Raw genomic sequence first — 26,442 nt, 5'->3', positions numbered from 1 at the left:
ACATTTGTAAATCATATATCTGATAAGCAGTTAATATCCAAAATACATGAAGAACTCATATAACTCAATAGTAAAAAAAAAAAAAAAACCCACAGACAAAAAAACAGAAGATCTAAATAAACATTTTTCCAAAGAAGACATACAGATGGCAAATAAGCACATAAAAAGATGCTCGACATCTCTAATCATCAGGGAAATGTAAATCGAAATCATAATGAGATGTCACCTCATATCTGTGGCTGCTATAAAAAAGCCAAGAAATAACAAGTGTTGGCGAGGGTGTGGAGAAGTGGGGGCCCTTGTGCAGTGCTGGTGGGAATGTAAATTGGTGCATCCACCATGGAAAACAGTATGGAGGTTCCTCGAACAATTAAAATTAGAACAACCATATGATCCAGCAATTCCATTTTGGGTATTTATCCAAATAAAACAAAAACACTGACTCAGAAAGATATATGCACCCCCATGTAGGTGGGAGTTAATCCAGGAAGGCTTCCTGGAGGAAACGGGCTTGAGGTTGGGTCTGAGAGGAAGTTATGCCAACAGGTGCACAGAGAGGCCTGCAGCGGGCACTCCTCAGGGTTGGCCACAGAGCTTGGTAGGGAGGAGCAGAGATCCTGGAAAGTAACAGGACATCTTTGTGGAAATTACCATTTACTAGTTTTTGAACTCTGTAAACCAGCAAGAAACAAAATTCAGGCTAACAGCCGATGGTGGTAAGGGCGCAGAGAAATGGGTAACCTATTGCTTGTGGCCTTGTAGGCTGGTACAATCTTATTGAAATATAATTTGGCAACGTATCTCAAGAGCTATAAAAATACTCAAGCTCGTTTTACTTCTAGGCATCGGCTCTTAGAAAACAAACCCAGGATGTGAAGAAAGGGGTTCTCCAACCTTAGGGTTTTTTAACCCAGTTAAAAATCTCTGACCTTAGGCACTGACAGGATGTCCGTCAAAATGCAAAAGAATGAATTATGACACAGTGATACGAATGGCAGGGGTTTTCTTCATCTTTTGACAAATTTTCTGGGAATGTGCTTATATAATAAAATTCTCTTCGGCAAACCAGGAAAGAGGAGAGGCCGCCTTTTGCTGGCAGAAGCGACCGCGCTCACCGTGAACACCTTCTCCGGGGTCCCCTTGGCTCTCATGTTGGTATCATGGACTTGCTTCAGAATCATCCAAGCTTCGTCATGTTTGCCCATCTGGTAAAACCAAGGAAAGACATGTGACAAGTCCTTGGCTAGTTAGCGCTGACACCTGAATCTGAGACAAGGGGATGTGGACTCGTTGCTCTGCAGGGCTTGTGAAACACAAGGACAGGTTTCTGTCACCAGCGCACAGTGGAGGGACAATAAGGCTGTGCCTTCGAGGTGTGAATGCTCAGAATTAACATCCTTATGAGCTACGAGTAACTGCTCAGGGTTGTAAGGTTGAAGGGACTGCTGGGGGGAAGTCATTTCCTCACTGGGCAGGACAGAGCAAAGACACAACATGTTAGGGGGTGAACTGTGTCTCCCCCAAAAGATATGCTGAAGTCCTAACCCCCAGGACCTCCCAGTGTGACCTCATTTGGAAAAAGGGCTGCTGCGGATGTAATCAGGATGAGGTCACTCTGGAGCAGGGTGGGTCCCTAGCCCATGTGACTGTGTCCTTATGAGAAGATGCAGAGACACACAGGGAGGACCCGTGTGATGACAAAGGCAGGGACAGGCGTGATACAGCTGCGGACCAAGGAAAAGAGGCAAAGAAGGATTCCCCTGAGGGCTCCACAGGGAAGGTGGCCCTTCCGACACCTTGATTTTGGATTTTCAGCCTCCAGAACGGTGAGACAACAAATGTCCCTTACTCTGAGCCACTCAGTCTGCGGTCCTTTGTTCCAGCAGCCCCAGGACACTGACACACAACAAAGGTAACGTGTGAGATGTCCCTGATTAAAAAAAAAACACAACGCTCCCTGCTGCATCTGTCTCCTGGTCAGTGGGGAATTCAACAAGGAGGCTCACTCTGAAGAAAGGTCGAGAAGGAGGCCCATAAGTGGGCTCAGGACTGGGGCTATAGGAGCCTGTGAGTCCCACTGTCCCTCTACCAGCCCAGCCACATCTGACCACTGCACACACAAGAATGCAAGGTGGCAGGCGCCAAGGAGTCACCTCTCAGGACATCGGGAGTGGCTTTCTGGGGGGAAGGGGTCCTGCACGGCCAAGGGCCCTGAAGCAATAAGCTTTACCACAGATGTCACAAGCAGAAACTTCACGCAGCTTTGCAGAGCCACACAATCCAGGCCTCCGAAGAGAGTGGGTGCCAGGGGGCCCCCTGCACCTTGGCCCAGTGCTCAGTGAGCTCCTGAGCCCCTCTTGAATCCAGGGCAAGCAACCATCACGGGTGGGCAGCAATGGAGCCAGATTCATTGAGGGGCCAGGTCAGCCAACATGGGGAGTTTGCAAGAGAGGAAGAAGAGGGCCTACGGGGCTGAGGAAGCTCCTGTCGCTGTCCCGCTGCTCTGACCTGGGGCAGGGGCGCTGACTCACCTCCAGCAGAAACCGCGGGCTCTCTGGCATGAACCTCAGGGCCACCAAGGACACGGTGCAGGGCAGGGCGCAGACGACGACAAACACCCTCCAGCTGTGATAGTGGTAATGGGAGCCCATGCTGAAGCCCCAGCCTGCCGAGGAGAAAGCAGAGGGTTTTCTGACACCATCTCCGAGCGACCTTCAAGCCCTGGCTCTCGGGCTGCAGGGCACAAGAGCATCGCCCGGGAAGCCGGTGCAAATGCAGACTCCCTGCTGCACCACCGAAGTTTCTCATTCCCAAGTCTGCCCAGAAAAAGCACAGGACCCTCCTTTGTGGGCCCCCCTTTTTTCCCTCTTCCCCACCCCTCCTGCAGAGTGAGGGCCTCGTGTTCATACATGTGGACACACCACGCACGCCACCATGCTGACGATCGGCATCCTTGCCATGGCCCCTTGAGTTCAGTGGAAATTCCTGGGTCCTGAGTCCCCACAGCAGGGTCTGAGGATGCAGAGACCCTGGCCTCAGAGACCCCTTTCTTCATGGGGAGGGGTGTGGGTGCAGGAAAGCCTATAGGACCCAAGGTTTCGACAGAGGATCCCTCTAACCCAGGTCAAAGGGCAGTGTCAGCTCCAAGCGATTCCAGGACACAAGGTTCAGGACCATATTTTGAAAAACACTGTCAGTCATAATATTAACGTTTTATAATTTTAAAGAAACTGAGCTTCTATTTTCAAATGAATTCTACCACCGTTGAAATGGAGAGGCGGCCAGCTCCTACTCGGCTTCTGTTATTCCAAGTATTTCCAAAATTTACTTTCAGAAATTGGTTTCAGGATCTATAAAACATTATCTCAAATATCCTCATGGGTGGCGGATTTCCCTCGGTGAAAGAGAATTGTCACACGGTGGCAAGAGCCTGGACCGTTGCAGTCACACAGATCAGAGCTCAGATTCTGGTTTTCTCACGTTGTGCTTGTGTTGGTGAGTTTGCACGGCTATAAAATGCAGGTGATGAGACCTGCACAGATTTGCCACGTGGGAACACTTCCAGCAACCAAGTCACCTGCTCTGAGGGTAGCTCTGGCTTATTTAGAAATAGCTCCATGGCATTCAGTGCCAAAGATGTCGAGCAAAATGGGAGAACACCAGCAAAGACCAGCAAAAGAATAGTTGTTTTATAAGCCAAGGTTATAAAATAAAGAGATTGATTTTCTTACGCCACCCGAAGTATCTCTGAAGACAATCCCAACAGCATTTTTTTAAAAGACAAAGCTGTATAAGTGAACACATTGGCTTCTAAAGTTCAGAGGGCAATCATCATGTGTCTGTAAAATCTCTATTCCACTGACTTAAAGAACTCCAGCTGCCAACTCCAGTGGCGGGCAGCTGATGTCTTGGATTCTCTATTAATCGCATTGTGCTTGGAGTTGTCCTTGCTGTGGGCTCGTAACCAAGATCTACTGTGTCTGCAGGTATTTCTTACTCTGTTGGCACAATTAAAGAGCCAGCCAGAGGGAACCCCATGTGGCAAAGTGGAGAACTGAAGCCACTTCAGCACATCTGGCCACACAGCACACATGTCACCCAACGTCCTCAGTCCCAATCAAATCTCTTGTACAGCCCGGCTTTGTCCCTTCCCCACCTCACTGGGGTTGGTTTATTTGCTTTCATTTTCATTAAGAAGCCTCTCCTTTCTCCTGAGAGTAATACTAGAAAGAGGAAGATAAAGCCATAGTAATAGTTACACCTCAACTCATGGCCAAAAACCATTCTGGCATAATTAGAAGTAAAGCGGACCAAAGCCAGGGAAGCCGATCTCAGCTAGGTGACAAAGGAAGGGCAGAACCAGGTATGTTTATAAAGTATTCTGCCTCAGAAAGATTTTTTTTTTTTATGATAATATGTTTAAATGATCCAAAATCCATTATCCCCCTCATCCCTCTGTGGTTTTTATGGTGACTTCAGTAATCTGCACTCACTGCATTTATGAGGCACGTCTTCAGGGCATTAAATAACATTAAAGAGTGAACCACTCCTCAATAGGTGGAACAGCTATTAATTTGGAGACAGGGATTGCTCAGTCCACTGAGCTTCAGCTTGCCCTACTTTTCGGCGTCGGGATTTCACAAACAGCTGGTGGCGCTGGCTACAGTGGGAGTTACTCTTCCATAAGGCACATTTTTTCTGAGTCCCCAGGAAAACATTCTGAGTTTTATTAACGGTCTTTCTCGATGACTCCGTCACCCAAATTCCTGGTGCCAAGACCTCCCGTCACCTCCTTCCAGCCAAAGCCATGAAATGGGTTGCACAAGCCCAAATCGTGCGTAAACACCAGTCTCCTTCCTGTAGTGAGGAGAGGAGTTTAGAGGATTAATGTCTCGGGCTGATTGTGAAATATCATCAGATGTCTGGTTCGCTGTAGACAAAACATCTGGTCCTGGTATAATGAGGCTTAAGATAAATAATCACCAAAAATAAAAATAAAAAATAATAATAATAATAATCACTCCTATTTTGCTGTGATTCAAATCTATCGTATTTCTAGGATGGGTTTCCTCCAAGTTAATACCTATTTCAATGGAGCCAGACCATCTAAGAGGCTTGTAATTTTTTAAAAACTTATTCTGTAAAGTGTATTGAGTGTCTTTTATATGCTCAGAACACAGTGGATGCTATCTCTATTCTCATGTGGCTAATAATTCAGTTAATAATATAAATTTTTACTTTAGTTCTTTGATATTACCAAGGATTGACCCCACTCAACAGAGTCTATTTTCGCATTTCTCTCTTCCCCCATCACACCCCATTCCCCTACCTCCTATTGACCATTTATTCCCCTCTTTCTCTCATCTCTCTCCCCTCAACTCTTTGTGAGAGGCCTGAATTTTTAAAACGGGATGTTAAAGTCGCGGACTTCATACAAGCATACAAATAAAAAACACCTTGTCCATTTGGGGTGAAATATTTAACCACCAGCAGAGGTCAATGAGCAGCCGTGCAGCCCATTCAGCCATGAGGAGCCCCCTCAGTCTTGGTCAACGTGCTCCCCGACTAAGTGCTTTTACTTCTCTCTTAGAAACCAGACACCCAGACCTTGGTGCCCAAAGTGAAGTGAAAAAATGACGCAGCGTGCAGTGACCACTGTGGGTTGCTCCCCTACAATGTCCCTCCAAGGCCTTCTCCACCCTGTTACCTTTACCTGGTTTGGGGCACTGCCCCCACCCCCAGTGCCAGGACCGAGAAAGGAGGTGAATGGGAATTATTGGGGACCTGGTAGCCTCTGGGGCACACTGATGGGCTGAGGTGGGCACATGGCCTGAGCTGATCCAATCGAAGGAACACAAAGGCCTTTGCTCGCTGGTCAGGTGCAGGGCGCGCCTCGGGGGTGGAATAAACAGTCTGCAAACGGGGAGCCTAGGATCGCGCCTGCTTTTTAGGGGGAAGCTAGCAGGACACTGCCCTTTGTAGCCCAAGACTTGCTGAATGTTAGGCCTGGGCCAGGCCTCTACTGTTGGTTCTCTCTGCTTCCTTGCCCTGCCCATTTTATAGGCGAAGAAACCAAGGCTGGACCAGATGGAGCAATGCGTCCCAAGTCATGCACAGCGCCACTACTTTGACTCAGCTTTTATGCAGATCTTATTTGTCTTCTCTCCTCCCCTCGCCCCTCAAAAAAGTTTTTTTACTCACTTTAAATGTGGAAATCATTTCTTAGGGTTCACACATTTGGACCAGTTAACAGGGGAAATGATACTAAAGCAGTAATTATGTGGGGAAAAGGCAATTCCTTGGACACACACGACCAACAGCACAGTAAGTGGGCAATTAAAGTGTGGGTTTGAGTGTAGAACGCAGACCCTGATTTTAGGAGAAATACAACCTTGTACCGAAAATTGTGCAGAACTGCTTTTGGCGACAGAATTATCTGGAAAACTCTTTCACTTTTTATTTCATTATTCCTGTTCCTGTTTATTTTTGGTTTCTGATACAAAATCCAGAGGGTTCTCAAGTACCACATACGGCAAAGATTACATGGCGCTCCCAAGCCCATTTCCTCTCCTTTCTGGGCGCGCAGCTAGATGGCTTTGCCGAGTGTCCTTTGCAGGAGGGTGTGATCAAATTAAAGATTTGGGGCAAATGGGGTGAGAGCAGAAGGATGTGCCCTACTTCCTAGCCTGTCCCTCAAAACCATTCACATACAACCAGAGACCTTCAAGTCACATGTTGAAGACGGTGGGGTCATATGTTAGGAGTCTGAGCCCCCAAATTATTGCTGGAGCAGAGCCACCTGCAGATCAGACATCAGCCAGACCTAACAGGAGGGAGCATTTCTCCTGTGTTAAACCACTGAGATTTCAGGATTTATAGGATTATTAGTGTAATGCCCCGAACTTCACATTCACTAATAGAGGAGTCACTGGCTACACTAAGACTTCTTAAAAATATATACACGAGGCCTCCATTAGCTCAGAACACACACAGGACACATTTAAAACAAGGACACCAAGGAGGCGGGTGATTCGAGAAGTGTTGGTTAGCTCCAGGAGCGGTTGTCTGCTAACCCCACACCTCTGCAGGCTCCAAATCATGGCAAAGCCTACACCCTTAATCGGTGGCTTTCTCAGAATGATTTTGAAGAACACTGATGGTATCTGTCACCCAGGATACTCAAGAGGCATAAGCAAATTCAAACTGCTCCCTTCTCCCTACTTTACTCTTACCAGAACCAACAGCGGATGCTAACGTTGCCAGGCCTCTGTCTAGAGAATCTACTTTTTACAATTGGCCGGATTAATAAAATTGCCCCGACTGAAACCGAGACCTTGTCTGCAAGGGCTGCTCCACTTCTGCAGGCTACAGGAGTGTGGCATGGGGGCCGGGGGTGGCGGGGGAAGCATCAGGGTTCAAGGTCATGTCCGGGGCATGACCTTGGCCAAAATCACCAACTTCTCTTGGCTTCTGTTATATCATCTATAAAATGGGGTTACCGAAGCCTAACTTTTTGGGGGGAGAACTGCTGGATGAGATAACAGGTAAAATTCTTTCAAATAAAAAGAAAGAAGAAAGGAAAGGAGAGAAGGAGGGAGGGAGGGAGGGAGGGAGGGAGGGAGGGAGGGAGGGAGGGAGGGAGGGAGGGAGGGAGGGAGGGAGGGAGGAGGGAGGTAGAGAGGGAGGGAGGGAGGGAGGGAGGGAGGGAGGGAGGGAGGGAGGGAGGAGGGAGGGAGGAGGGAGGTAGAGGGGGAGGGAGGGAGGAGGGAGGTAGAGGGGGAGGGAGGGAGGTAGAGGGGGAGGGAGGAGGGAGGTAGAGGGGGAGGGAGGAGGGAGGGGGGGAGGGAGGAGGGAGGGGGGGAGGGAGGGAGGGAGGGAGGGAGGGAGGGAGGGAGGGAGGGAGGGAGGGAGGGAGGGAGGGAGGACAGACCACATTATTTCCTGAAATACATGTATTGAAATTAGCAATGTGTCTCCAGTGTTGGAAGTTCTTTAGAAAGATCAAGGTGACACAGGAACTATGCATGAGTGCGGGGAATAAGGTGGAGGACAGGAAATGTGGTCTGGATGTAGCTGCCTTGGTAACAAGGGACCCTGGGCCACTTTAAGCCATGTGCTCACCGTAGTGCGGAATGATGCTCCAGGCCATGGCAGATGCATAGATGCCCCCGGTCATCCAGAAGATGCCCAACCAACTGAGGTGCTCCCCTCGCTTCTCCCGAGACAAGAATTCCGAGAAATAGGCAAAAACAATGGGCAGAGCCCCACCAATGCTGCAGAGGAAAGCAATGCCAGGAAGAATGAAGTCACACACTAAAAAAACGGTCACGGCAGAAATCCAGTTGCCTCGACCCCACCCTTAGGCTCTGCGGGGAAACACCCAAGTGAATTTGAAAGACTGGCCAAGGTCAAGTGACACTGACCTGACAACCTAACCCCTTTCTAAGGTTAACTTCAATACGGAATCTTGGAAGTCAGACAAAAAAACATAGGATTTCTGGAAGTACCGCTGAGAGCTGGAGTTCCAGAATGGAGGGGCCATTGTTCTAGAAGGGTCCAGCTGGGGCTCTGAGGCCACATACCCTATGCCTGAGATGAGTCTGCAGAACAGAAAGGCTCCGTAACCCTGCACGAAGGAAGAGAGAGAGGCAACGGAGGCGTTGAGGGCCAGAGACATGCTGAGAACTCTCTTCCTCCCCAGCTTATCAGCCAGGCCCCCCAAGACGAAGGCCCCCGCCATCATTCCTAGGTAGACTATCATCCCTGTTGGGAAAGAGAGGGGAGAGGGGGGAGAGAGAAGACAAAACATTAGAGACCATGCAATGTTTTAGAAACCCCAGTGCCTGTTTTATGCATCCTAGAAGTTCCGTGTCACTGACATAAAAGGGTGGAATGAAACAGACCTTCGTGGAAAATTCGAAGTTCTGTACACATTCAACTTCTTGGGAACGCTATCCAAAAATAAACATTCTCACATCTGTACACGTACTAACATAGATCAACCATAACCGGGTCTGGCGTGCCTTTCTTTAAATGCTGATGTTTTAGATGCTTGAGGTCAAGGGGGCTTAATGAGTGTGTGGCTTTTGAGACACAAGGCCTGACTTCCTTCCAGAAAGCTGGTTCTGATGACAAACCTCTCAGCATCTCTGGAGGTTTTTCACACGGGATATACACTCCGAGCACCAGAGGCAAGCAGGTGATCAGATACAACATCAGACGTGAAACAGAAGACACTCTCCGCACATCTGAGCAGCTCCGGCAGCCTCCGGGGAGAGGAGGGGCTCACATTTTTTCTGTTCAGGGGACCCCATGGGGCATGACCCCATGACATCCCCAGGAGCATTTCTCTGTCTCCCTCTCCCCTCCTCCCTGCCCTGCTCACATCTGAGACTGAAGCTTCCTCCTCAGGAAACTAAAACAATCCCTTGCAAAGTGAGAACCAGCTCATCTGGGCTTGTGCTGCAGGAGGTGTATAAATAAAGGAGGATTTTTATATCCACTGGCCTACAAAGGGCCATTCTAAAGGTGTGCTTTTTATTGATTTCAGAAAGAGGAAGGGAGAGGGAGAGAGAGAAAGAAACATCGCCCCCTACTGGGGATCGAGCCCACAACCCGGGCCTGTGCCCTGACTGGGAATCCAACTGTGACCTCCAGGTTCATGGGTCAATGCTCAACCACTGAGCAACATGGGCCAGGCCACAGGGCCATTTTAGCTGTGCAGTGGTGAACCCCCCATGGGACCTGAGTGTTCTCTGTCTGACGTGGTTCCTGGCGGGGAGGGTGCGGGGAGTCCTTTGCGCCTCTGCAGCTCTGGTCTATACAGGGAAATGGGTCATTCCTGTATAGACCCCTTTCACGGCCTGACACGGAGAGATGGCAGGGTGGCTCCTCAGCATTCTGGACAGCCTCTCCTGGGCTGACAGTCTATGCCGCAGGGATGGCTACAGAGCCCTCAGGAACTGGCTCCTGGCCTTTCAGGGGGGGCTAAGACATGGACTATGTCCCCCTCTCTCCTACAGAGAGGGCCTGCAACCGACTCCAGCACTGCTCTGCCACTTACATCTTATTGGGGTGATGCACTTTGCATAAAAAGGTTGTCTAAGGTGATACATGTAACGGTCACCCAGAAACATCTCCCATGGGCCGGACAGCAAGGAAAACGAGAACCAATAGACTTCAAAGTGAGACGTCACTGGTTTCAAATCCTGGGTCTTGTCCTAACTAGTTTTGACAAGGTGCTTGGACCCCTTAGAGCCTAAGTTTTCTCATCCATAAAATGGTGAAATAGCGCTTCCCTTCCAGATTGTTATAAGGATTAGAAATGTCATGTAAAATGTCCAGCACAAAATGAAATGGGCTGAGACGTGGCATCTTCTTGGCAAGCGCTAAAAGCAAAATTGCACAGATGTGGGCTCTCCAGATTGAGAGCACGCTCCCTTGGCTCCCAGCATTTGCCCTGGGAGCCAGCAGAAGCGTCGACCATGCCCCTGCTCTGTTAATGAGGCTGCCAGGCACCAGGGGGGCAGAGAGACCAAGAGGGCGTGAAATCATTACTGACATGGCCAATTTGGACGAACAGGGGCCCACGCTTTCAGTCAGAAGACCACAAAACAAATTAACATCTTGGAAATGTTTAGACCAATTGGGGATGGTTTGCTTTGGATTGGGTTTGGGGGTTTGTTTTGTGCCCTTTTTAAAAATATGTATTCAAACTTAAAGGCACCTAGCAGAATTTGTAAAATAATAATAACCGAAAAAACTACTAAAATCCTGTTGGTGTTTAAAAACTCCGAGTGGCAGCCTTGCTTCTCAAGTCATTTCTTCTGTTTCTGCATGCTCAGTCTCTTTTGGTTTCCTAATGGTCACATTTGACACAGTTCTAACTATTTATTTTTATTGATTTTAGACAGAGAGGAAGGGAGAGGGAAAGAGAGAGAGAAACATTGATGAGAAAAACATCAACATCGATTGGCTGCCTCCTGCACACACACCCCAGTGGGGATCGAGCCTGCAACCCAGGCATGTGCCCTGACCAGGAATTGAACTGGGGACCTCTTGGTGCGTGGGTTGACACTCAACCACTGAGCCACACCACCCAAGCAGTTCTAATCATTTTAAACAATCCTTATAGTTAAGCAGGAATGGATAAAACTATTTCTTAAAAGCCCCCAAGGACAGTTCTTCATGCAGATTTTTTAAATTTTCTATCTCAATTTTATTTATAGTGACTCTATTTCAGGCGCCAGCAAACTACAAGCCTATAGGTTAAATCCTGTCTATTGCCTTTTCCTGTAAATAAAGTTTTATTAGAACACAGCCATGCCCATTTGTTTACGTATTGTCTATAGCTGCTTTTGTGCTACAGGGGCAGAGCTGATTAGTGGTGACAGAGACCATCTGGGCCCACAAAGCCTAAAATATTTACTAACTGGGCCTTTACAAAAAATGTTTGCCAACCCCTGCTGGAAAGCAAGTACTGAAGATCAGAAGAGCACAAGTATTTATAGCTCAAATCCCTAAAGTAAGTAAATAAGTCTCTGTGTTTGTTAATACCTGTTGGTCCTGCTACATGTAAGTTCCCTGAGAGGCAAGTACTAGTTATTTTCTCCCCAGGGGCTAGCACATGGGATACAAATAATAAATATTTGTTGAATGAATAAACTAAGTTGCTACATAGATTTTTGAGTTCTTGAGGGCCATTAAATATGTTTCAGCCTTGAGTCTGAACCTGACTCATAATAAGTTCTCAGTAACTGTATGCTTGTTAAACAATTAATTGCATTGACTCTAAATTTAGAGAATGAATGTGTTTTGCAGGATATTTAATGACCAGGACAAATCCTTGTCTGTATTTATGATGAATCTCTTCTTTGCCACACTGTTAGTGTCCACCCTTTCTCTAACTTCACAAAATCCTCTCTGCTTCAAGCCCTGAGAGCTGGCGCTTGGCTCTGAGGGTGCTGGTCTCATCGCTGATTTGCAAAGCTGGTCCTCCACCCTGCAGAATCCATCTGTGCCTCACCACGTGGATCCCAACATCCTGCAGGGGCTCCGTGGGTGTGCTCAGCCCAGCATCCATCCCCAAGACACACGGGCATTCTGCCCACTAACACTTATATACCGGGGAAACCGGGGGCAGAGCAGATTCCAGAAGAACACAGAGAAAAGCACTGAGTGGAAGAGATCTCTGGCCTGCCACTCACAAGACATATCTGTCACTTGGATATGGAAGACGGCTTAATCTGAAAAAGAGAGCACTCAGACTCTCAAGGAGGCCGCAAGATTTGGAAAAATAACTAAGAACTTGAGAGTCAGACAGACCTGAGTAGAAATCCAAGCTCCAACACCCACTAGCTGTGTAAATGTGAGCCAATTCATTAATTTCTCTAAAATTAAAAAAAAAAGCGCTCTCTCTCTCTCTCTCTCTCTCTCTTTCTCCCCCTTCCTTCCTTCCTCCCTCCCTCCCTTCCACTCTCCCTAAAAATCAGTGGGGAATAAAATATCCTCAGGGTGAGGATTTTAAAAAAGGACATATATAGGCTGAAAGTGAAAGGAACATAAAAAAGGTATTCCAATCAAATGGAAACCAAAAGAGAGCAGGATTGGCTATACTTATATCAGACAGAGAAACTTTAAGTCAAAAATGGTCATGAGAGACAAAAACAAAACAAAACAAAAGGTTATTATATAATGAATGACAAAGGGGTCAAGTCATCAATTATATAACAATTATAGAGGTTTAACAATTATAAAGTTTATGCACCTAAAATCAAAGCACCTAAATATGTAAAGCAAATATTCAAAGACCTGAAAGGAGAAACAAACAGCCATGCAAAAAAACAAAAAACATGCCTAGCTGGCGTGACTCAGGGGTTGAGCCAGGAGGCCAAGGTTCGATTCCCGGTCAGGGCACAGGCCTGGATTTGGGGCTCCATCCCCCGTAGGGGGCGCGCAGGAAGCAGCTGATCCATGACTCTCATCATTGATGTTTCTCTCTCTCTCTCCCTGTCCCTTCCTCTCTCTGAAATCATATATATGTTTTTTAAAATATATCTTTATTGATTTCAGAGAGAGGACAGGAGAGGGAGAGAGAGAGATAGAAACATCAATGATGAGAGAGTCACTGAGGATCGAGCCCGCAACCCGGGCCTGTGCCCTGACCTGGGAATCGAACCCCGATCGCCTGGATCCTAGGTCGACACTCGACCACTGAGCCACACAGGCCGGGCTGAAATCATATTTTTTTTTAATTAAATAAATAAATAAAAGCTAAAAACACCTTGATGGCAAATTGTGTATAAAACGATAATGCTGAGGGGGGGAGGAAAAAATAAAAATAAATAAAAAATAAAATAAAATAATAAAATAAAATATAAAATAAAATAAAATAAATAAAATGATAATGCTGAGAGGGGGAGGAAAAAATAAAAATAAATAAAAAATAAAATAAATAAAATAAAATAATATAATAAAATAAAATAAAATAATAAAATTTTAAATTAAATTAAATTAAATTAAATTAAAAAAACGATAATGCTGAAAGGATACAGTGAGGGGCGCTATATAAATGCGTTACTGCCACGAAGAGGGTGACCTTTGGAAATTTCCACTTACCAAGCATCCCTTTCTTGGAGCTGGACAGGCACATGTCCTTCTCGGCACTGGGCAGAGCAAAACTCACCACAAACACCTCCACCCCGTCGGCCATCAGGGCCAAGCCCAAGACGAAAAAGAGGGTCCACTGGAAGCGCCCGTGGCCACACTCGTCGATGATGGTCTCGTACTGGTGAGCCAGCTCCTCCTCGTCTTCCAGCCTCTGGGCCACCAGGTCTGCGCGGTCCCCAAGGTCACCCGCCCTGGGGGGCGCCGTCCTGGTCTTCTTGGCCCTGGCATCCTCCGGGGGGGGGATGCCCTGGTACTCGCCCTCGTATATCTCATCTTCCTCGTCGTGACCTTCCGTGACATCACTCTGCGCATCTTCTTCGGGGTTGGACTCGTCGCCGCGACAATAGCCATCGGCGTGGGCATAGGCCTCGTAGCTGTCCCGATATTTATAGTCATCCATTCCTCGGTTCCGCCACTGCCAGGTCGCCTCTCAGGCTAAATCGTGCGCACCGAGGTGGAGGCACGGGCTGTTTCAGTGACCATCACCCGTGCTATGGGCAGGGGTTTAAAATGCAGGGTGTGTCTGCGACTTCTGGGGTGAAAGCGACACCCGGGTTCCTGCCCCCGCGTCTCTCAGTCAGAGCGGATTTGAGCAAGGCCACCCAAGCATCCTTGTGCGCTCGCTGTCTGTTGGAGGTCCTTGGAAAATTTCAGATTCTGGTCTGGCCTCCTTCGGGGACCCAGAGATGTCGTGAGGGGAGATGGTGATTAGCAAGGGGGCCGGCTGGGGTCCTCGACAAGACGCAGGCAGGGCGTGGCAGGTGGCCGGCTGGCCTGATGTGTCCCGTTACTGAAGGTTATGCCCTGGGAGCACAGAGAGGGAGAGAGAAGAGAATTACATGCTGCTGAGATCCCGACAAATGCTCTCAGAATTCAAGATCTATAGGCCCAGCCTGTGTGGCTCAGCGGTTGGGCGTCGGCCTAGGATCCAGGCGATCGGGGTTCGATTCCCGGTCACACACATGCCCAGGTTATGGGCTGCAGCCGATCAATGACTCTCATCATTGATGTTTCTATCTCTCTCTCTCCTCCTTTCCTCTCTCTGAAATCAATAAAAATAAATAAATAAATAAATAAATAAATAAATAAATAAAAATAAAGATATATATTTACTAACGCCAGGGTTTCGTGTGCAAAGGGTGGGAAACCTTGATGAGACACTCGGATGTGTAGTGAATGAATGAAGATTGAATCAGTGAGAGAAAGAAATAAGCGGAGCAAGAACAGAAAGAAATAAGTGCGGATTCACCCACGAAAGGGGTCAAATCTTAACCCAAGAATGAAACAAAAAGAGAGCAAGGGATTTTCAATATAAGACAATTTTGAGTTACGGATTTTCTGTTAAACTTTATCAAGCCTTTGACAACAATACAGCTCGGCTCCGGTTATAAAAACACCAGCTCTTCTAACTTTGTTATGAAGGGGCTGGACAATTTTACATCTAGAGATGTATGGCATGGAAACATATAGGACCATGTTGCCCGGGGCCCCGCTTATTTTTATTTATTTATTTTTAATATATTTTTACTGATTTCAGAGAGGAGAGGGGCGAGGCAGAGAGTCATTTATCGGCTGCCTCCTGCTGGCCCCCTGCTGGGGATCAAGCCCGAAACCGGGGCACAGACCTGACCGGGAATCGAACCAGCGACCTCCTGGATCCTAGGTCGATGCTCAACCGCTGAGCCACCCTGGCCGGGCCCAGCTTACTTTTAAAACTCAGTCTTGAGGTGTGAGGGCCACTCTGACCTAAAGCTTGGCTTAAATAGGCAGACACCCTTACTGAAGACCCAGAGCCAAAGAGCTTGGGTCTGAAACTTGATTCTGCCACATAATGGCTGTGTCCTTCTGATCCTCACTTGTCTCACCTCTAAAATGGAGATAACAATAGTACTTAACTGCTAAAGTTGCACATAAAGTGCTCAGAACAGTGCCAGGCCTGCATAAATCAATGCTGTTTAAACCTTAACATTATTGTTGCTCTTTATTTTTCTAGTTCCAGTTCTGGACATCAGAGCCCAGTATTGCCGAAGCCGAGCCCCTTCCCTAAATCCCAGAGCTGATCACTGGGTCCCCCTGTGGACTCCTATGCCCAATGGACAGGCCCTAATTACCTTCCCTAGAAGCACAGCTCTCGCAAGGTTTGCAGCCACCAGTTAATAATGCCAACTGTGCTGGGTGTGTCACATCTCTTGTCCCGAATTCTCACAACACTCAAAAGAGGAAGAAAAAGGCACCTGCACCCTCATCTTACAGATAAAGAAACTGTGGTTCAGACGGAGTTAGGTCAAGGTCACAAAGCTAGGTCTGGTGATCCCCAAGTCAGTTTTTTCCCCAATGCTGCTCCAAGGGACTGTCACTTTAGATTACCTGGGCGGCTTTAGAAAGAGAGTCCCAGAGCATGCAGAAGGGCTGGTTCAAGCTCAGAAATCGGAGTTTTCACATAGTTCCCCAACTCAGAGGTGGAAGCCAGGTCCCTCCGACCTCCCTTACCCCCTCCCAACTCTCCCCTGCTGCCGGACCCTCAGACACAGATGGATGCTCAGATCTCTTCTCTGGGGCTGCCAGAAACCCACTACCCAGCAGAACCCACCTGTCGAAACGTATATATGCCATCAACCCTCACAGGTTTCCCTGTCACACCTCAAATCTGCACCGTCCTTTCATCAAGCTGGGCAGATGTCACCTCACAACAAACTGGACAGGCCTGTCCTCACCATGGCCTCTGGACTCCTCCCCTGCCCACAGCGCATCCCTGGGCCCCCGGCCCCACACCTGCCTGTCTGGCTCTGTTCGCCCTCAGCCCTGGGAAGACTCCAGCTCTGGAATTCATTTAATTCAAGCAACACAACACATTTCTTTTGAAGGATGCCCTAGACTGACACAGGGTGGGCCAGAACTCAGGGCATTGGGAGAACTCATGAGAAATGCGAATCCTGCCCCCAAAGACTCTGAATCTGCAAAGTGGGTGTAGGACCTATCAATCTGAATTTTCAAAATTAAAACAAAAAAAAACACCGTGAGGAATCCAGTGTGCTGCACTCTGAGAAACAGTGCCCTAAGGGCGAGCAAGAAATATTTACTAAGAACTGATTCTCACTTTATCCTTCACGATTTTCTATCCCCCCCCCCAGGAAATAATTTGTATTTGACCATGCTGGCCTGAACCATGTCATTTTAATATTCTAAATCTGTTTTTATTACATCCATTTAGGGAACACAGGAGGAATATAAATCACATGTAAACAGCATGAGAGTTCTGCAGAGAGCTATAAAAAACGGCGGAAAGAATGCCAACTGCCAGAGAACTGGTATGTTATTTCCATCCTGGGGGCTCTGCGAAAATGTCATGAACCTGAAATGACAGAGCTGCAATTCCAAAGGCATATGCGGGAAATACCACTCAGGGCAAAGGTCCTGGGACTTGCTTTGCAGGAAGAAGTTGATCTTCCTCAAAACTGACTCCACTCGCCCAGCTGGTGCGGCTCAGTGGTTGAGCTCTGACCCATGAACCAGGAGGTCACTGGTTCAATTCCCAGTCAGGGCACATGCCCGGGTTTTGGCCTTGATCCGGAGCAGGGGGTGTGCAAGAGGCGGCCTATCCGTGATGTTTCTCTCTTATCAATGTTTCTATCTCTCCCTCTTCCTTCCTCTCTCTCTCAAATCAATTTTAAAAACCATTAAAAAAATATTTTTTAAAAAAACTGCTCGTGACTGATCCCAGCTGACTTTGCCTAAATTCAATTCTCTCCTGCCCTGGCCATCCACTCCAGCATCCCAGTGCCCTGGCTGGGTTCCTGTAAGAAAGGAGCCCTCTGATTCATCTAGACCCTGATAATTAGTTTAGCTAACACAAACATGAGTGGCAATCCCCACATTTACACCAAAAAAGGAAGGGAAAGCTGTGTGGGGCCTCATGGGTATAATTTAGGTTTGATAGGTGCCTAAACATGCTGAACTGTGGAGGAAAACAAATAACATCTCCCCCTGTCCTGCTGTCTCTGAGGCGATAAGCACATTTATTTCATTTACATCTAGTCCAGTGGCATTTTGTGGTCATTTTACATGCACCTCACTTGGGAAGTCGCTCTCTTGTTCATATAAACAGGCAGATACGAAAGCTGAGCCCTTTCGAGAACTAGGATGTGAGACAACTTTGAGAAGATGAAAGCGGCTTTATTCCCTGTTGGCAAGGCAGCCTTGGGCCTGTCTCCCATATTTGGATGTCTTCAGAGCCCTTGAAAATTTTAAAAGCCCACGGTGTGGGTCCACTCCTAGACCTACCCCTCCTTGCTGAGCCCTGGCAAGGGAAGCCACCATCTGCTCTGTCCCAAGGGACAGAAAGGAGCACAGACGGTCTGGGTCCTCCGAAGGGGGTTCCCTGGCTCTGAGGGTGTTTTTCCTTATTTGTTTTTTTAATGCCCAATTTGAAAAATGTCAGGGCAGAGCAATGCTAGCCCTGCTTCCTTGGGTTTGAGGAGCTAATTGTGCATCTCAAAAGGTACATATTTTTAACAACCCGTTGTTGAGATATTCCCACCAGGCGGGGCACCGGGGGGGGGGGGGGACAAGCAGTCCCCATAGAGGTGCCTTTGCCACAGGCCTGCAGGGGCTCCTCTCTGTCTGCTGCCTTCTCGGGGTCTCCCCTCCTGACTCCCCCACTTACTCACTCCCAAGAGCCAGGCAGGGCACATTTTGGGCAAACACAGAAGCCTAAGAAGCAGGTGCCTCAGTGAGTACAAGTGGCCACCATGTACTAACAGCCAGAAAACAAATCAAAGAGATTTGTTTCTTCTTTATTTTATTTTTTTTTATTTTTTTCCCCCACACTAATTTCCAGGGGACTGAACCCTGGTGGTGTTTACCACCGGTGGCCCCAGAAGCAGGCTCAGACCGGTGTGAACGGGAGCAGAGTAACCAGGTCAATATTTCTTCTATCTTTTGAGCTTAAGCCAGGGATCAAGACACAGACTCCAAATCATAGTGAACCAGTGATCAATTACAGAACATCTTTAGATAAACTAGAATAAATATTGAATAATTACTGACATAGAAGTACATGCACTATTCCAAACTGTTAAGAAATTTGTGGGCCCCGCCGGGCGTGGCTCAGCAGTTGAGCATCGACCTGGGATCCAGGCGATCGGGGTTCGATTCCCGGTCAGGGCACAGGCCCGGGTTGCGGGCTCGATCAATGACTCTCTCATCATTGATGTTTCTCTCTCTCTCTCCCTCTCCTTTCCTCTCTCTGAAATCAATAAAGATATATTTAAAAAAGAAAAGAAATTTCTGGGATGCTAACCAATTACCTGAACTCCCTTGTAAGATCCCATCAATTGTAAAAAGAGAGTCCAAAAGCCTGGTTCCGATCAAAGTACAGCTTTGTTAACAGTAAAGCAGATTTGGAGAATTCAGCTCACACCCAAGGCTAACATGGAGCTGGCTATTCATTCCTTTCTGAATTAAGGACACGGAGATGCAGAGGTGAGCAGCTTGACTCGGGCCTTTTTAGGTAAGAACTAAGAGAGCAGGACCTACTGCACCAGGACTTTGCTTGCAGTCATTTTGTGTCTGGTCACAGGCAAGTCCAAAAGGAAGAGTGAAAATGAAACAAATTATGGAAAAGAGTGGACTCAAGGTGGCTTCAGTGCTGTTTTAGTCTATTCAGACATCCAACTGTAGAGTGCATGGCTTATCAACAGCAGAAATGTATTTCTCACAGTTCTGGAGGCTGGAAGGCTGCAATCGTGGCTGGGTTCTTCTTTATTTTCTGTATCCAGAAGGAAAATGGGGGTGGAAATAATGTTTGGTGTGAGAGCAGCCACAAGCCTGAAGGCGACAGGTCCGAGCCGCCCAGGCCAGCTCACTCCCTGTCCTCAGGAGCACAGCACGGTTTCAAGCTGGAAATGACACGCTAGTCCCTGCGGCCCATCTCATAAAAAGAAGCTGCTGAAGGTCACTAATCCGTGCACAGCAAGAAAACTTTCCGTGATTGTTAAAAATGGGAAAAATAACAGTGAATTCCCTGACCTTGTGAAATAGAAAGAAAAAAAAAAAGTCACCTGCTCTTCCCTTTTCTTCCATTCCTTTTGCAAAAGGAAAAATTTTGTCCAAAATTTTAGAGCCATAGTGAGGGCACCTCAGTGACTATTCTCTTACCCAGAAACACATCAAGGATGTCACAGGTTCTCATACGCGACTTCATTCATTTCTTATCACATCTATTGTGAAATGTGCCAGATCACAACAAAACCTTATACATATTAGTTTCTGATCCTAAAGCAATAAAATTAAAAATCAACATGATGTGTCTGAAAAATAAGCAATATTCTGTCTCTGAAAGATGAAATAGAAAGTTGAAGATACTTAAAACTGAATAAAAAAGAAAGCATCCCAGTAAGTATTTATAACTATAAACACGAATTACCAAAAACCTACAGCAAAGAACAAAATAGCTTTATTATTATTATTCTTGTTATTACTATTACTCATTATAGGTTTATATTATAGCCAAATACAGTGAATCAAAGCCAGCTGATCCTTCAATCCTATGACTCAGTTTTTTTCAGAAGCTCTAAGCAAATACCAGGCTTAAAAGAAATAGTGTTCTGTGAAAGTGAAAAACCACAAGTCCCAAGTGCTGCTTCCTAGTAAACAAATATAGAAAATATATTAAATTATATATAATTTACATTCAATGAAAATTATTCAAATCCACTTATCTTCATAGCCAAGAGAAATTTTTCTATATTGCCACAATTAAAAAAAAATAAAACTTAGCCTGGCCAGTGTGGCTCAGCGGTTGAGCATTGACCTAGGATCCAGGAGATCGGGGTTCGATTCCTGGTCAGGGCACAGGCCCGGGGTGCAGGCTCCTCGATCCCCAGCAGGGGGCGCGCAGGAGGCAGCTGATCAATGACTCTCATCATTGATGTTTCTCTCCCTCTCTCTCTTCCTTCCTCTCTCTGAAATCAGTTAAAAAAATTTTTTTAATTATTTTTTTAAAAAAGTTATTTCAAGATTATCATAATTTTTCTAGGCATCGAAACAATAATTGACAGATTTACCCTACAAGCCACAAGAAGTTTACTTTAAACACTGTGAAGTGTTTTTTAAATGTTGGGTTCTATATTAGAAGGAGGTGCCTTCCAGAAGATCAACCCGGGGTCACTTGTTTCTTTAGCGACAGTGACTTTCAGCACAGTGGACAGCGACCTTTTACCAGGCTGGCGAGCGAACTGGTTGGAATGCTCTCCCAGTCTGCTGTCAAATACAAAATTATGGATTAAACATGAGACTCTGATATCCATCTTTTACTGAGGAACACTTAAGAGCATTATAGAATTCATTTCACCCATGCGTAAATCTATTGAGAAATGAGAAAGAAGAATTCACTTGCAAATATGGAGGAATATGTCCTCAAAGCAGTCACACCAGATAAATCATTCACCTCCAACCATATGCCACCAAATGCAATGCCAGCGCGGTGCTTTTTTAATGCAGTGTTCGTGCATCCAGGGGTAAATGGCTGGGAAATGTTAATACCTGTCAGTTTTTCTTTAAAATATGCCTTGTGCATGACTCAAGCCTTCTGCTTCATCAATTATTAAGAATGGAGCATGTTTAAACAATCAGCTTTTTCTAGTGCATAAAAAAAAATAAAAATGAGTGTACTTTTAAAGGATAAACAAGCTCCCCAAATAAATCTCTTTTGTGTATTTGGTTGGCATATCCTGCTTCCACGTTAACTGCCTGAGGCTTGTCTTTTCTCCTTTTTTGAAGTTCAACCAGCATCTAGGATCTTTTCACGTTTCTACAACTTGTTCAATAACTCTCCTGGCAGGTGTGGTTAATTCCTCTTAAAATTGTAAAACCAAGTCCCAGAAAGGTCAAGTGATTTGCTAAAGGCCACAGCAAGTAGATTGTGGAGCTGGACTTTGAAACTAGCCTGGACCATCTCCATGTGTAATGCTTTTACTGTTACATGATTCTGCTCCCCTGTAATATGTTTTACAAATAATTTGTGCCCGGTGATTTATCTCATCATGAAACACAAAGAAATAAATTTAAGCTGTGTCATTAGTTCTATTTACATAAAAAAAATTTTTAAAAACATGTTTATGACAGTGAGTTGCCAAATAAGCCTCCTCAGAATTTGTACGTACTAGCTTTGGGTGTAAATGAAATTTGTCTCAGATGTCTTCCATTCCTCATCTCACTAATAAATATCCAGATTGACCAAGGCACATTTTGTAAGAAGGAGGGAAGTAGGCGATTTCATGCCAAACCTACATTCTTATCCAGACAAGAAAAGTAGTGTAATAATCCCTAATAAACGCTCCTCCTGTTTATAACGATGAAGATAGAAAAGAGAAGGAGCTGGGGTCCAGGGACAGCCTCAGACAGGGAGTAGCCCATCTTAGGAAAGGTCTGATCACCCCCATTAGGGTGACAAATTGATGATAAAACACTGGTCACCCTCATCGAGTGGCCTAGTGGGGATGAGGTGGGATCTGCAGTCAGGCCACAGCAACATGACCTTGGGCAAGTTCCTTCTACCTGGAAAAAGGCAATAATAAGCTCTGTCTTTCAGGGTTTGGGGAGAGTGCATAAGTTACTGAGCTCAGGGCAAGCGTGGAACCAATGGTTATAAAAAGTAACCTTCCAAAGAGGTTATTTTTTTTCTTAAATGTCTTTGAGTTAACATTCAACTGGATGGACAGAGCATCTGTTCCAGAAGAAAGCCCCAGGGACAGGCTAGAATAATTTCCAATATCATATCTCTTATAAAATGAAATAAGCTTTTATAAATATTTATTGTAATTGAAGTGGACTCATAATAATTTTATTATGCTAACATTAATAGACCTAGCATATATATATGTCTGTTCTCCTAGGTACATTTATGCAAAACAGTCTGAGAAATCTTAAGACACCGTGGTGACATTTCGACTTTGAGTTTTTAAGCAAACATCTGAGGAGATGAAAGGTAATTGCTTCTGACTGCTTGAATTTTGAATAAAGTGGTGAAGGTCAGATAGATAAGTTGGATGTCAATGATAAAATGAAACATATGGCTCTGGAGTAACAAAAGTCATGAGTCGGCACTTTTCAAGCTCACGGAGGGAGGAGCAGCTGACAGGCAATGGAAAAAAACAAGCTAAACAGGAAAGAAATCGGGGAACAGAAAGTCCTGGGGTGATGAATCAGAAGTTGGGGTAGGCTCCAAGAGCAGGACCTTGGGGAAAGCTCTAAGAGAAAGGGACATTTTAGAGAACATTACCAAAGCCAAAAATTTTCCCCAAGAAATGCCTGGCACCTATTCATCAAACCTCATAATATCTGACACCCGTTGCTCATGACACCCACGTAACATTTATTGAAAAGTCACTATGTGCCAAGCATTGTGCTAAGCATTTTACAAACATTCTCTAGCCCTTGGAGGTGGGAACCACTACCATCCCCATTTTTCCCATGACAAAACAAAGGCTCTGAAAAATTAAATGACACACCTAAGGACTTGTAGCAAATCAACGGGGTGGTGGGGGGTGCCCAGGTATGAACCCAGAAAGGTGACTCCGAACCCATTGCTCTTTAACTACAAAACTGCACTCCGGTCTCCACAATGGAAGAAATTGCTTGACATTTTAACAAAAATTTTCATACAGCTCAACCTAATGAAATGAAGAAGAATTGCATGTGCAGCCCAACTTCCTTCAATAGTAAAATCTCATATTCTGATCCATTCAAACTCTCACCAAGCCTTATCCTGGTTAGAACTGATGTCACGGAGAGTCCCAAACCTTGGGGATAAGAATTTCATAGTGTCAGGGATTGTCTTAAACTAGGTAGTGTTTTCTTCCTTCAAACACTGCTTCCTAGGAGCCAAAGGCTTTTTTTAAGTTTTATTTTTAACTCCTTATGTTTAAATAATGACTCACCCAATTAATCAATTAGACAAGTAGAATAATCAGTTTGACGACCATCATGGGGTTGTCACTTCTCTAAGTAGAGGGGTTGTCATCTGTCACTTTTTCCATGTGGGAGCATGGTTGAACCGTTATTGGGTTATTTGTAAATTAATGGGAGAAAATTCATAGCATCTGGTCTCTTAGAACCAGAAAGAATTTAATTCAGCCCGGCCGGGCGTGGCTCAGCGGTTGAGCGTCGACCTAGGATCCAGGCGATCGGGGTTCGAGTCCCGGTCAGGGCACATGCCCGAGTTGCGGGCTCGATCAATGACTCTCTCATCATTGATGTTTCTCTCTCTCTCTCCCTGTCCTGTCCTCTCTCTGAAATCAATAAAGATATATTAAAAAAAAAAAAAAAAAGAATTTAATTCAACCTGGATGATATGTCTCTGCAACCTTTATTGGGAGAGAAACAGAGAAACATGGGGAAAGCTGGCCTTCACTTGAACTACCGAGATACTGCAATTTGATTTTCTGCTGTGAACTATTGAATTATCCAGCAGAGAATCAAAGCAATGGACCAGAAAAGTGTTTTTGCCTTAATTATATAGACACTTCATGAAAAGTAGTCGGACAGGAACTGTATATACAGCTGATCGGGTTCCCCACCTCAGCTGGTGCCCCTTACATCCAGTTTTAATATCCAAGTTAAGATCTGACTTGTTACAGGTCAAAACTTTGAGGAACAGTTCTCAAAACTCTCCATACAATACAGTAGATCCCATCATAGGCTGTTTCCTTGCTTGTAAGATGTCATCTAGCCCTCCCAACAGACTCATTTCTACCGCTGAGTCACTTTTAGTGCACTTCACAATCACTTGGTCGTGTAATCGCCCAGACGTTCATCAAGACAACACAGGAAATGAGAGCCCGGGTCCCAAAGCTGTGTGGATGCAATGAGCAAACGGATCAAAGAAGGAAAGGAGCCTCATCTATATGCACTTGTGATTAACAGGAAAAAAAAGAGGGGGAGGAAACTGACTATTTGCCAAGGACAGGATGGAACACAAACTGAATTTTCCTTCTGGCCTTTGAAAATGTTGGCATTTTCATCTGCTCATCATTTCAACATGTCTTATTTTCATATCTTGCTTAACACCCTAGATAACTGCCTGGGACCAAAAAAATTAAAAAAATAAAAATAAATTAAAAAGCGTAATACCATCAGGGGACTTATTTAATTGCTGGTCTTGTTAAGAAGATACTGTATCACCCGGCCAGCATTGCTCAGCAGTTGAGCATTGACCTAGGATCCAGGAGATCGGGGTTCGATTCCCGGTCAGGGCATAGGCCCGGGTTGCGGGCTCCTTGATCACCAGCAGGGGGCGAGCAGGAGGCAGCTGATCAGTAACTCTCATCATTGATGTTTCTCTCTCTCCCCCCGTCCCTTCCTCTCTCTGAAATCAATAAGAATATTTAAAAAAAAAAAAGATACATTTAAAATACATATATATATAAAGAATCTCAAAAGTAGCAAGAGAGAGACTGAAAGTTACCTACAAGGGAGCTCCCATTAGACTGTCAGTTGATTTCTCAATAGAAACACCTCAGGCCAGAAGGGAGCAGCATGAAGTATTCAAAGTAGTGAAAAGCAAGGGACTGAACACAAGACTACTCTATCCAGCAGGGCTTTCATTCAAAACTGAAGGTGAAATAAAGAGTTTGCAGACCAAAAAAAAAAAAAAAAGGCTAAAGGAGTAAATTACCACCAAACCAGCACTACAAGAAATGCGAAAGGGGCTGGTAGAAGAAGAAATACAGAGAAACAGAGGAACACAGACATAAAGAAAAAACAGCAATAAATAAGTACCTATCAATCATAACCTTAAATGTTAATGGCTTAAATGCTCCAATCAAAAGACATAGGGTAGCTGAGTGGATAAAAAAAACATGACCTGTATGTATGCTGCCTATAAGAAACCCACCTCCGAACAAAGGACTCACACAGGATGAAAGCTGGAAAAAAATTTTCCATGCAAATGGAGATAAAAAAAAAAAAAGCTGAGGTAGCAATACCCATATCGGACAAAATAGACTTCAAAATGAAAGCCATAACAAGAGACAATTAAGGTCACTACCTAATACTAAATGGGTCGATCCAACAAGAGCATATAACCAAGGTAAGCATATATGCACCCGATACAGGAGCACCCAAATATATAAAAAATCTTCTGGAGGACTTTAAGGGAGAGATTGACAGCAATACAATCATGGTAGGAGACTTGAACACCCCACGGACTTCACTGGATAGATCTTCTAGACAAAAAAATCAAAAAGGACACAGTGACCCTAAGGGACACACTAGGTCAGGTGGAATTAATTCACATTTACAGACCATTCTACCCCAAAGCTACATAATATACATTCTTCTCAAATGTACATAGGACATTCTCAAAGACAGACCACGCGTTAGGACACAAAAAAAGTCTCTACAAGTTCAAGAACACTGAAATCATATCAAGCATCTTCTCGGATCACAGTGGCATCAAATTAGAAATCAACTACAATAAAAACACTGAAAAACATTCAAACACATGGAGGCTAAATGGCATGTTTTTAAACAATGAATGGGTTACCAAGAAAGAAATCAAAAACTCCCTGGAAACAAATGAAAATGAACACAAAAGTCCAAATCTATGGGACACAATGAAAGCAGTCCTGAGAAGGAAGTTCATAGCCCTGCAAGGCCTCCCTCAAAAAACAAGCAAAACTTCTAATAACTATCTAACCCTACAACTTAAAGACTTAGAAAGAGAACAACAAGAAAAGCTCAGAGTAAGTAGAAGGAAGGAAATAATAAAGATCA

General features: G+C 45.4%; 1 protein-coding gene across 7 annotated transcripts in view; it reads right to left on the bottom strand.

Annotated features, from left to right (window-relative positions):
• The window catches only part of SV2B (synaptic vesicle glycoprotein 2B), a 73,176-nt gene that overhangs the window by 19,323 nt on the left and 27,411 nt on the right, over positions 1-26,442 (bottom strand). For all 7 annotated transcript variants that reach the window (XR_013997902.1, XR_013997903.1, XM_081124341.1 and 4 more), the window contains 5 exons: positions 13,618-14,472; positions 8,583-8,763; positions 8,122-8,273; positions 2,532-2,665; positions 1,116-1,205 (listed from right to left, as the gene is read on the bottom strand). Coding sequence is in view for 5 of the 7 variants with exons in the window: in XM_081124341.1 (XP_080980467.1) it covers positions 1,116-1,205; positions 2,532-2,665; positions 8,122-8,273; positions 8,583-8,763; positions 13,618-14,068 (1,008 nt within the window). In the remaining 2 variants the exon portion in view is untranslated. The remainder of the gene's footprint in view (positions 1-1,115; positions 1,206-2,531; positions 2,666-8,121; positions 8,274-8,582; positions 8,764-13,617; positions 14,473-26,442) is intronic.

This window comes from Miniopterus schreibersii, assembly GCF_964146895.1.
Source record: "Miniopterus schreibersii genome assembly, chromosome: 22".
NCBI classification, from domain to species: Eukaryota; Metazoa; Chordata; class Mammalia; order Chiroptera; family Miniopteridae; genus Miniopterus; species Miniopterus schreibersii.
The sequence above is the reverse complement of the archived record's forward strand: the minus strand, read 5'-3'. Positions and strand labels throughout refer to the sequence as shown.